The following is a 12,257-nucleotide window of genomic DNA, read 5'->3' as shown; positions in this document are numbered from 1 at the left end:
TAATAATATTTTGTTTCTTGATTTATTTGTATAGTATTGTACGATATCAAATAACTTTACTAATACCCTATTTAATACTTCTTAATTTATCACAAATTATGCCTCGTAAATAGTTTAAGATATTAAATTCACCAAAATCCTAACGAAATCAATCAAAGGCATAAAAAAGGGTTGGATAAAAAGGGGTCTTAGCATAAAAAAGGTAGGTGAGAATGCTAAAAGGGATAAATAAAAAAATGAAGCGGCAAACATACTAGATGTCTAATATTGATTAGTAGATTTAGATGTTATTTTGGTGATTTGATTGTGCGAGCAAGTTTGTATGATATTATTACACTTGTGTGCATGTTTGGTTTGGAGCCTTAGGTAAGGTGAAGTTAAACAGAAAAATAAAACTATGAAATAATAAGTAACATAGCTGGGAAAAAAAGAACGTAACAATAGAATCACACCAAATGAGTATTTTACATAAAATGGGTCTTTTCGTTATTACATACCAACAAATTTAACAATACAATACTAAAATAGCAGATTAACGAGAAATCATTTATGTCTTCACCAACTAGTATACATGACATATTCACATGCTTGCTTACCAAACACTAGAAAATATGAGAGAAACTCTCATTTTCCCATAGGAAACATTTTTTTGAAGATGTTTTTCTTCATACTAAACACACCCTACATGGCTACATCCCTTCAGGAAATGGGATGGATTCACAGCAATGGTAATAGCCATCGTCACCATACACATACATTTGTGAAAGATGAGCTTCACGTAAAAGACACTCTCCCCATTCTTCCGAGCCATACTGACCAAAAATTGCTCGTGCATCAAAGGAATCAGCATTTCCTGATCTATTTTTGCTACCAATTAGAGAACAGTAAGTCAGTGGCAACCATAACAACAAAGAGAGTTATGCAACCGGTAGCATCATGCTAGAGACTTTAAGCTGACTAATAAACAAGACTATGCAATGAAAGAATTAAAAATGGCACCTTCTCCTGTGTCCCGCATTCATTATAGTGGCATGTAACTGTATTAGAAGGGGCAGAAAAGGCTGATCAGGAACATTTCAAAACATAAAAATAGCCCCCCCAAAAAAAATCATGGATAAGCTATACAAGCATTCTGGTATCAAATCTAAAAAGGAAAAAGGCCACCAGAGACTATAGAATACATCTTGATAAGTAACTGTATCAAATGCAAGTCTAAAAACAGTTTTACGGGGACAAGCATAATGAGCATTTCTCGAAAGTAACCATAAAAGTGAAAATATAATTGAATAAGATGAAGCATAATGTTCAAGTATTTAATACTTGATGCCAGAGCAGAAAAAGAAACGAACACCACAAGAAAGCACCAGCAAGCAAAATGCAACTGAAGAAACAAGTTCTAGGCATATAAAGTTGGAATGCAGGAGGTGAGAAATGAGTTACGGTTCGAGAGTTCTGAATTCAGCCATATTGACTCTTGGTGGTGAATGAACTGCTTCCATTTCCAAAATAGGGTCGAACCATTTCTGGTTGTATTAAGAGATCCTCTACCGAGTGCCTTATGATTTTAGGCCCTTGCTTTTTTAGGAGAGCCAAGAAATCCCCGGGGGCCAAGTGGTGCAAAGTTCGAAAATCAGTAGATAATGAGCCCGCCCCTCAATCCTTCTCCGCTTAAATATCTGGCTTTTGTACCACTAGACCAAAGCCCTGGGGAGCCTTTAGACGCTTGCGATGAATAAATTGCTTTTATGAGAAAAGAAAGTGGAAGGGAGGAAAAGCAAGGAAGAAGCAGCACTAGATTGAATGGTCAAAGTATTTGAACACAGCATCAACAGAAATAGAGTCCTAATGGACAAACAATAAAGGCACTGCCAACCAAATCAACCAGACTACAGAATTAACACCTTGAAAGCTATACCTTTAACTTCCGGTTTGCATCTTTTTCAAGAACAAGACCAGCTTCAGTGAACGCATCAATGATGACCTCTAGAAAGGCTAAGGAATGACAAATGCAGGTAGTAATTTCCCTTAGAAATGACACATGCAGAGAAATTAAAATCAGTGGGTACAGTGAAGAAGATGCCAGAAATTGTGGATACGACAAGCACGTAAAAGTCGGGCTTCACCACCAATTACTTCCACAGGAGCATATACAACATAAGCTTTTGCCGGAGACCCTCTCATGCACTCCTGCAGGGTAAGAACAAATCTTAGTTCCGGCCAAGAAAAATTGAGACCTTGTGAAATCTCATTAGAAGCGACAGCCCAGAAACATCCAGCATCTAAAATCTATATGATATGTAGTCTCTCACTCTCACTCTCTCTGACACACACATACACAAACCAACAATTGAAGAAGCAAAAAGAAAAAGAGATTGGTGTCGCATGAAAAGGTAAATGAATTCTCTAGATACAATATAAGTGGGTCAACATTGCTACCAGTGGCACAGTTGAAGGCTCTAATACACATTTACCAATTGTTTAGTTTGGAGTTAAAAAATTACAGAAGTCTATTTGCTAATTCACATTTCCACTCTCATGCGTTGTCTATTTTTTTTTTTTTTGTAATACTTTTAACTTTTAAGCATATAAACTCAAGGCAGGCCTGATCTATGTTTCTTCATCAATTCGCACTGTTTCGCTACAAAATATTACTACAACTGTAATATCACTACTAATTCTTGTATCCTGTTTGGAGATGTTTTCTTTCTTGTTTTAGTGTTTCCCCAAGCCATTAACTTATTAGCCCATGAGAGAAAATCATCAAACCACAAGAAAATATTCCAAACTAGCAAACTGCTATAGCACAACAAATAGACATCAGAATCCATAAAATAAAATCTGAGTGGACCGTATGCATTTTTTTGATAAACACATACTGCAAGCCCGGCAATTACTCTCCAAAAAGGAAAAAGCCAAAGAAAAAGTCACTAGCGAAGTACAACTAAATTGATTAAGTTAACTCGTGTTATTTTACTTTGCACAACAAAATATCGAAATTTTGTGGTGCATGGAAAAATTACATCACATTCAACACATGTATAGTTATAAAAGGAAAAAAGGAACAAACACGTCAGGTGGCAACTTAAATTTATTCGAAACTTATAGTTGGACATTTCAAGTATCTCTAGTATGAGATCTATCATTTTGTTTTTGAAGTAAAAGATAAAGTGCAAGTTAAATTCAGATAATATTTAATACTGAAAAAACAAAATATAGATGATCTACATGCATATGAACCTAAACAATATAAGAACATTAGTTTCTGTAATACAATATGAAAATTTCCAATTTGACAGTTGCAATAATCTTAGGCTCAAGATGCTAAAAGTTGTGAATACTGAAAGGTGACTAGCTCTTAGATGTCTTCCCTCAATGTTCATTCGAGAACTTTGAGCCGAGTGATCCTTTCCTACTTTGCTCTTTTGGTGACTTAAACCAACAATCTTACGGTAGGTGGAGATTCCTCACCACTAGTCTAACCTTCCATTGTTTCCTTTCACTCCTCTCTTACTTTGTTCAATGAATCCTAGATCATTTGCTGCATCAAGATAGCCATTAATAGTGAAGTGCATTTGCTACAGCAAGAAAACCATTAATCACCTTCTGCTCAATCTACAACATCTTTCCATGTTTCTTCGTTATTGGACTCTACTTACATGAGATGGGATGAGTAGTGGCAGACGGTGTTTTGATCATTTTTCTTACGGAAAAGGGCCAAAACTACCCCTATTGCTTGGTAAATGGTCTAAAATTACCCTGCATCCACCTTTTGGTCCATAAATACACACGATGTTATTTCTAGGCTTAAATTACCCCCTCCCGCTAATGGCGCAATAGATGTGTCCCCATTTAATGCGTTGGCAACATATTACTAGGCTACGTGGCTATTTATTGTAGTCATTACATCCGGGTATAATATACCCGCCCCATTATTTGACCCGCCCCAATAATAGGTTATCCACTTCTTGTGCGTTAACCTATACCTTTTTATGCAGACGATTAGCAACAGATGATTCACCCAAAGATTGATTGCAAGTAGATAAGCAAATACGAACTCCACGGATAAATTTCAAAGGAAAGGGTTATGATGCCAGTTAAATTGTGTTAACTAAACCAGCTGTGTACAAAAAAAGAATTAGCTTTAATAAGGAGATGATATAACTTACGCGGATAAGAATTAACATGTAATGATTATCAACTATAGCAGCCTGAAGTGCATAATTGTATAACTTGGATAAATACTTACCAAACCCTTCAGTCTTATAGACACAGGTCGGTTCTCCAAAGCATCAAGTACTTTTGGTGAGACACTCTGGTTTATTTTGAGAAGTTAGACAGAAAAAGATATTACAAAGGGACAAAATAGCCATTCAAGTAGAAATGTTTACCCGCAAAACCTGAGCAGCAGCTTCAAAACGGTCCTTATTCCAAAGCTTCAGTATGAGCACAGTCAAGTGGAATGTTTCTGGATTAATAAAGATGGACTTCTCAATTCCCAACTCTGTTTGAGTGGAAAAACATTGGTGAATTTTGTCAGAGATTAAGAACTAGAAGCACCGAGTCCCCATGCTAGGTTGAAAGATAGGGATAGATATTATAATAAACATAAGGAAATGAAGAGAGAACAATTTTCATCTTTTACAACAACATTAGAACATGAATCCTTTCAGAATACCTAATAACCCATAAACTTGGCACGAATTATTAGTAGCACATCTGAACTATTCGTAATCTTAATTACTCCTCGACTTGGCTATTTGATAGTCCTTATCCCCTAAGATGCTGACATGGCAAACAGCTTAGGTGCGTGCAAGTGACTAGAAATTGAAGAATCAGCTAGAGGTGGGGTATTTTCCACCCGTTACTTGACAGTCATATACAATGGTTTATTTATTCCAATTGTTTAATTCCCCTAAGATGCTGACATGCAAGAGCGTAGCAAGAGCATGTATGTCACTTCCTGGAGATGAGATCATCCAGGGGTTAAATGCTGTCAAATATCCAAGTGCATAGGGTAATTTATACTATGTGCAACTAATAACCCGTGCCAAGTTTACGGGGATTTTAGCTAACCTGTCCTTAAGAAAAGAAACACAGTACGTAGATCTTATACCAAATAGTTCTGAAGCCTTTGATTCTGAGGTAGGGGACTTAGACACTTCAGTAATTCCAAGAACTGAGTTCTGAAAGTTGATGAGTTTGTTTACCAGTTCAGGATATATGGCTAATGGAAGCGATACAAAGTGAGAGTAGTCCGGATATTGGCTTTCAACTGCCTACAGGAAACAAAGAGGCACAAATAAGACTTGGAGGACTAACTCAACTTTAATCCTGAAAGAGTTCCTCGACAAAAAACAGAAGTCAAATAAAGTGGCCTTATTTAGACGTAATGCTATATTTTAAACAAATTACTGGCTAAAATATGGCTGTTTAGTCAAAATTTTATCCTTAATAGAATCAATGGAAGCAAAATAGACAGAATAGCCTTAGTAAAGACTCAGTTGATTAATAACTTTGCAGCACTGAATGTTCAAGCAGAAATGAGATCAACTATAGAGATATAAGAGCAATTCAGGCAGCATAGACATGAGATTATTCCTAACTGCAAAGCGGAGACCTATAAATCAGTATATGCACTTTCAATAAATTAGGCGTCTGGGCATATGCTTCTGCTGCCACAGATCCTACTTCCGGGTGCTTTTTCTACATAAAAAAGTACTACGAACTATAAAATCCAGATGAAAAGATGCAAAGAATTCACTCCAAACCTACCCCCTCCTATGAACGCCGCAGCTCTTGTATTCTTATGAAAAGGGAACCCTAAGTATTTATCGACTACTCTTGGTTGGGTAGGATGGTCTAATTCCATTTACCGAAAAAGAAAATGGGCCTGAATGATCAACGAACATAATATATACCATTTTTTTCACAGGCTGTCGATCCATTTGATGGATAGGACCTATAAAAGCAGAACAGTGAATATCAGAATCACAAATCCAATGTAAAATAAAACATTTAGGAGCCATATTCAAAAGAATCCAAAAATAAAATAAAAACACGGTCTGAACCAAAAAACAGTGTTTGCAATAGGCACTCCAAAACCTCAAACTATGCCAACACAGGATCAAGGTCGTGGAGAACAATAGAGAAATGATCAAATGGACATTTATAAGGAGTCGAAAACTTCCAAACGCCACGTATAAAGGGACTTCAGATCAAGTTGATTTAAAATTCTTGTACTTATGCAGACATAAAATGTAAAAACAACCATGTAAGGGTATGAGTTAATACCAGAAGACTGAGAAGGACTAGAGCCTGAAGGTGCACCCCTAGAACGAACATTTGATGCTCCTGATCTACTCGGTTCCACATCCCGTTGCAGCTGGTTTCCACAGCCGCCGCCACCACCATGTTGCTGAGGCTGCTGTGGCGGTGCCCGTATCCAAGCAGTACCACTGCCGCTACTAACATCTTGTTGTCGCTGCTTCGGTGGTGGTCGCGTCCAAGCAGTACCACCGCCACTACTACCATGTTGCTGTGGCTGCTGCTGCGGTGGTGGCCGGGGCCAAGCAGTACCACCGCCACCACGACTGACCCAAGCAGTACCACCACGACCCGGATTCTGACCAGCTGTATGGTGCTGACCCGTACCCTGCTGATTATAAGGAGCCCCACGACCCTGATATTGACCCGGACCAGATGCCCTTGGCTGGTTACCCCATTGTTGTGGAGGCTGAAATGGTGGCTGCTCATTGTATGAACCCATCTGGGGCCCACCCCTTCCGCCTCCACAGCCTTGCTCCTGTTCGGAGTTACCACCGCCACGGCCTCGGCCTCGGCCACGACCACGGTTACCTCCACCGCCACCACGTCGGTAATTTCCACGGTCCATTTTCCAACTTCACTAAATAAAACAACTGTATCTTTTCAAAAAACAAATTATATACTCCTTTTTAGTTGTCATATTTTGCTTCGAGTGTGAAAGTAAAGTTTGATCAAACATTTAAACTTTTTGACATAATAAAAATTATATTTTTAGTATTTTTATTAGAATTTTTAAGAATGTAAATTTTAATTTTATCTCTAATTTTACTTTAAAAATTAATTAAATTAACTCTCGAGAAGAAAATATTACAACAATTTTAAACTTGAGAGAGTAGAAATGACGCAAAAGAAAAAGCTCATAATGATTTGCAACTGCGAGGATCTAGTTGTGTACTTGTGGAGAGTAAAAGACTAAATATGGTATATAGAGTAGAAACAAAGGAATATTAAATGGAATAAGGCCGAATAGCTTAGTAGACTGAGCTCCTCTACTTATTTCAATCAGACATCTTGCCCTCGTACATCACTTGTTTTCGTCTAGACAATTCTACTTTATAAAAAACTTATTGTCTTAATTCAAGTTATGTGATATTTATTTTGTTGAATGAGATAAAGTGTGTGGCTCCATGCTTTTAAAAGAGAGTTAATGCAATAATTTTGATTAAAAAATATTAAAATCAAAAGAAAACTAACAAAGAAAAGCAAAAGGAAATAATTTAAAATATTCCCCAACTTTTTCGCACCTACATCTTCTTTCCCGAAGCTTCGCCCTTCCGAACCAACCAACCCCCCTAAACCCCGGGGTTCTACTCTACTCTATTACCTTTGGCTCCAATAAACATCAATACACTTGCAGATTGATGCCACGTGTTCATATAATTATGAAGGGCTGAGATTGCTTTTAATTTATTCTTATATTTTTTGTTATTCTCCATCTTTTGCGAACCGGAACAAGAACAGTAATAGTTCCAATTGACTATTACTTTGAGTATGACAAAACATGTACCTAATGCACTGATTTTTTATTTTATAATTAATGGCATTAATTACTGATTTTCTACATATAAAAAGCTAACCAAATTTTATTCTATTAAACAATTAGTTCATATATATAAATTTTTATAAGAATACAATACATTCGGTAACCTTTTGTTTTGTGGCACACTTTGCTATGTTTGTGCTTTCATGGAAGGGAATGATTGGTTGGGTATTGGCATGAGATAAGTACATTAGAAGGATAAAAATTTTGACGCCGACAACTTCCTTCTTGTTCCGGTCCGCAAAAGATGGAGAATGACCAAAAATACAAGAATAAATTATAAAGCAATCTCAACCCTTCATAGTTATATAGACACGTGTCATCCATCTACAGGTGTATTGATATTTATTGGAGCCAAAAGTAATGGAGCAGAGCTGAACCCCAAACTCAGCTTCTTCTTTCCCTCCCCTCCCTCCTCTGGTCACGAACCCTCAACCTTCCAACCTAGCTCCGCAATGGTAAAGAAGAATCAAAAGAATATAGATGAGTAGGAATGGCGATTGGGTAGGATAGGGCAAGGTGTGTGACCTGCTAAGCTTTTGATCTGCCCTATCCTGTCCTATTTAATATTTTTCAAGTTGTTGTCGTGCCTTGCCCGCCCTATTAGATCCTGCCTTGCCCTATTTAGACTTTCCTTCATTTTTTAACTTTTTTCATTTTGTAAGAATTATTCAAGTTTTTATAACTTTTGACCTTTTTAATAAAGCTAAAACTCCTTACATATCATGTCCTTCCCTATTCAAAATTTTCTTAAAAAGTGTTTTGACCTGCCTTTATCCTGCCTTGTCCCGTTTAAGTATTGCCATGCCCTATTGCCATCCAATACATGAGGTTTAACAAATATACCTAAAATTTAACAAACAAAAATACCGAAGTCTTCTCTTTAATTTCTCTCTAAGATGAATTAGTACCAAATAAAGAGTGAGTGGAGGTGCGTTTATCTGTATTTTATGAGCTTCCAAGACGAGTTCTATGCCATTGGAAAAATACCAAGTTAAGAAGATTTTTTTGGCAAAGACCATGATCTGATTCAGTAATTTTAATTTGTACACACTCTCTCAACCATCAAATTGGGCTGGTGCCTCTTTTGATTTGTACTAGTTATTTTCTTTAGGCAAAAATCTCAAGAACAGCCAGATCAAATTGGGTCGTGACACCCACAATCACCAATTGCATGTACACAAACTCATACAGTAATCAAGATTCTCTTCTTTAATTAATCTAGAAAATGGAAAAATCAAAGAGCTTGCAATCAAATGCACACACCATATATAAATAGTCATATTTTAAAACGTGGAAAATTTGAGAGTATAGTGCAATATATAATAGGATGATTATCCCAAGGCACAAGCATCAGAAGTCCAATTAAGGGCTAACGATCAAGTGAATGGTGGCCCATTTTAATTCTACAGAGCCAACTTAACTTTTATTTCATAATATCTCAAAATTCTAAACCTGAGAAGCTAGAATAAGCGTACTCGTATAAACTTTAAGAAACAATTAACATCCGAATACTTACCTGCAAGTATAAGGTCAAATATTGGAGAGAGATCACGAACAGGAAACCCTACGTTCTCGGATGAAAGACAAAAGTGAGAGTAAAGTGGCTATTCGTTTGTGTGAAAATGGTCATGCATAATTTTCTTATTTATTGTCTCGCTGGTATGAGATCAAATATCACATATAAGCAGTTGTCCTGCTATTTTTAAACCTTATTTACCCTGCTAAAATCAATGTTCAAGAACCGATTCAGAAAAGCAATAGTAATGAAGGAATGAATTTAACTTTTATATATTGATAATGTGATTTATTTTTTAGCCATGTTAGTGATATTTCACCTATAATGCATAAATTGTACAGTGCTAAATTATGAGGGCGTTTGGACATAAGAATTGTAAAATTCTAAAATAGGGAGAAAACAAATTTCAAGTGAAAATGGTATTTGAAATTTAGAGTTGTGTTTGGATATGAATATAATTTTGGGTTGTTTTTGAAGTTTTGTGAGTGATTTGAGTGAAAATTTTGAAAAATAACTTTTTGGAGTTTTTCAAATTTCCGAAAATTTTCAAAATACATCTTCAAGTGAAAATTAAAAATTTTATGAACAAATGCTGATTTCGAAAAAAAGTGATTTGTTTTTGGAAAAAAAGAAAATATTTCTTATGTCCAAATGAGACGTATCATATTTTTTAGGTTACTCATACTTCGACTTATTATAATAAGGCAAAATATATAAGTTGACAACCGAACTATGGACTAAATCCCTGTTACGCATTTTTTGTGGGCGAAAATAATATTACACACTCAACCTTTTAAAAGTGTGTCTAAGATACGCCGCTTTTTTCTTGACCACTTCACCTAAATATGGGTAATGTCACGCACCTATAAGTCGTGACATTTGTCATTAACATAAATAAAAAAATATATAAAATTACACATATACCCCCATCTTCTTGAACCCAGTCTCTTCCACCTCCATCTCCATCTCCTCCTCCATGGACCACCCAAAAAATTAGAACACACAATTCAACACAATAATTAGGATCCCAAGTGATTTAATACCAGAAAGAAATAAAAGCATCAAAAGCCAATAAGCCATGGCTCACACAACCGTATCATCTCCACAACAAGGCTATTGTTAAAAGAAAAATACAACAATGGCAAGGGTAGATCGAAAATAGAATAAGAACGACCTTCTCTCTACAACTCCTTGGGTACCATATCTACTGAAACTTATTTGCATCAACAAAGATATAAACTGGCTATTTTTATTTATAGCTCTCTTCCAAAATTTTGTTTGTCATTCCCATGGCTGCCGTCATCACCACAAACTTTCAGAATAAAAAATTCAGCCTTCTCTTCAACTTCAGATGCTAAGAATCCTAAATTTGAGATAGATAACCGCAAAATCAAAGGAAAAAGTAAATGCACACGATAGATGTAGCCGAAATTACTCACAGGAAAAAAAAGCTATATTAATTGAAAATTTTGCGATGATGACAAAAATTTATTAAGTGGGAATGAAATCAACCATATAAAAAAGGAGGCTAGAGAATGAAAGATATTGGAAGCTTGAGATTAATGCAAAATATTTATATTTAAGAGGGTAGTGATTTTGAGAAAGAAAAAGAAAAGAAGGGATTTTGGGGTGGGGTGGCTGGTGGAAGAGAGAGACATAGGAAGGGTGGAGAAGATAAGGGAATTGCTGACACGTGGCATTAAATAAATAATTATACAGTATTTTTATTGGTAGATGCACTTCTATCGTAGTGTTTTACACATGCTGAGTCCTGGTCAAAGAAGGTATGTATTAGACACACTTTTAAAAGTTTGAGTGTGTAATATTATTTTCGTTCACACAAAGTGTGTAACATGAATTTGGTGCATTGTTCAGGTGCCAACTTATATATTTTGTCTTATAATAACAATAACAACATACCCACTTTATTCTCATACTTGGGGTCTGGGGAGTGTGTACGGAGACCGGTGTGTACGGAGACCTTACCCCTACCTAGTGAAGGTAGAGAGATAGTTTTTAATAGACCTTTGGCTCAGAAAAGTAGGGAGGAGAGGAAGAATAATAATAAGAAAAAACAGATGGAGAGAGGGAAGAAGAAAAGAAAAAAGAGATGGGAGAAAAGGAGCGGGAGGGGGGAGAACAGAGTAACTAGCACCAAAATAGTGAGAATAGAGTAAGTAAAACCAAAAGAATACTATAACTAAAATCTGAGAGATAGGAGAGTACATGCGTGCTACTAGATCTATCGGTAAGAAAAGAAAAAACTCTCAACTACCTGCTAATCTTCTACCCTAATTTTCGACTTCCACTTATTATAATATGATTGTATAGTAATTCTCTCACTGTCGGAGGGGTTAAATTCTAAAGAAATACTATTAAGTGTCTTTCTTATAGTTTCATTTAGTGGTACCGACGGTACAACAGTACTTGAAAAAAAAAAGAGCAAGAGTACATTATTTTTTTATTAGCCGATCGTTTCGAGAGTTATAGCCTTGTTTCCCCTATTTTTATTTCTTTTGAGCTTTACAACTGTATTATATCCTACCGGGTTGGTTGGTTCAGGTCCGGAGTGGTTTTAGAGTGAATTGAGACACTTAGTCTCTTAATTGGAAGCTTAAGTTGAAAAAGACGACTGGATGTCGACTTGTAGGAAAACGACATCGGATTTGAATTTTTATGATTCTGTTAGCCCCGTTAGGTAATTGTGGACTTAGGAGCGTGTCCGAAATTTGATTTGAAGGTCCGTAGTAGAATTAGGCTTGAATTGGCTAAAGTTGGAATTTTGGCAATTTTGGCCGGTAGTGAAAATTTTGATATTGGGTTGGATTTACGAAAGTTGTAATAGGTTCGTGATGTCATTTTTGACTTGTGTGT

General features: G+C 36.2%; 1 protein-coding gene and 1 long non-coding RNA gene across 11 annotated transcripts in view; both read right to left on the bottom strand.

Annotated features, from left to right (window-relative positions):
- Positions 1-419: 419 nt before the first annotated feature.
- On the bottom strand, positions 420-9,498 carry LOC104103424 (uncharacterized). 10 transcript variants are annotated; one of them, XM_009611324.4, is made up of 10 exons: positions 9,384-9,498; positions 6,292-6,904; positions 5,919-5,959; positions 5,114-5,276; positions 4,389-4,501; positions 4,247-4,312; positions 2,097-2,187; positions 1,916-1,983; positions 1,000-1,037; positions 420-867 (listed from the first exon to the last, which is right to left on the bottom strand). In XM_009611324.4, exons 2-10 carry the CDS (start codon positions 6,890-6,892, stop codon positions 690-692), a joined length of 1,359 nt encoding a protein of 452 aa, XP_009609619.2. In that variant the 5' UTR covers positions 6,893-6,904; positions 9,384-9,498; the 3' UTR covers positions 420-689. The 10 variants fall into 10 exon arrangements, with proteins under 10 accessions (XP_009609619.2, XP_009609620.2, XP_009609621.2 ...); XM_009611325.4 differs by having other exon boundaries at positions 420-858; XM_009611326.4 differs by having other exon boundaries at positions 4,389-4,465.
- A 618-nt stretch (positions 9,499-10,116) lies between these two features.
- Positions 10,117-12,257, bottom strand: part of LOC138906603 (uncharacterized) — a 36,357-nt gene continuing 34,216 nt past the window's right edge. The window contains exon 2 of the long non-coding RNA XR_011414096.1: positions 10,117-10,246. This is a non-coding gene — a long non-coding RNA (uncharacterized lncRNA). The remainder of the gene's footprint in view (positions 10,247-12,257) is intronic.

This window comes from Nicotiana tomentosiformis, chromosome 2 (genome assembly GCF_000390325.3).
Source record: "Nicotiana tomentosiformis chromosome 2, ASM39032v3, whole genome shotgun sequence".
Taxonomy (NCBI): domain Eukaryota; kingdom Viridiplantae; phylum Streptophyta; class Magnoliopsida; order Solanales; family Solanaceae; genus Nicotiana; species Nicotiana tomentosiformis.
Note: the sequence above shows the minus strand (reverse complement) of the source record. Positions and strands in the feature narration are given on the sequence as shown.

Coding starts and splice junctions, on each gene's coding strand:
- LOC104103424 (XM_009611324.4), bottom strand. CDS start 6,892: ATGGACCGTGGAAATTACCGACGTGGTGGCGGTGGAGGTAACCGTGGT. Junction 5,277..5,918: donor GACAGCCTGTGAAAAAAATG/GTATATATTATG, acceptor TGTTTCCTGTAG/GCAGTTGAAAGCCAATATCC. Junction 1,984..2,096: donor CCGACTTTTACGTGCTTGTC/GTATCCACAATT, acceptor TAGCCTTTCTAG/AGGTCATCATTGATGCGTTC.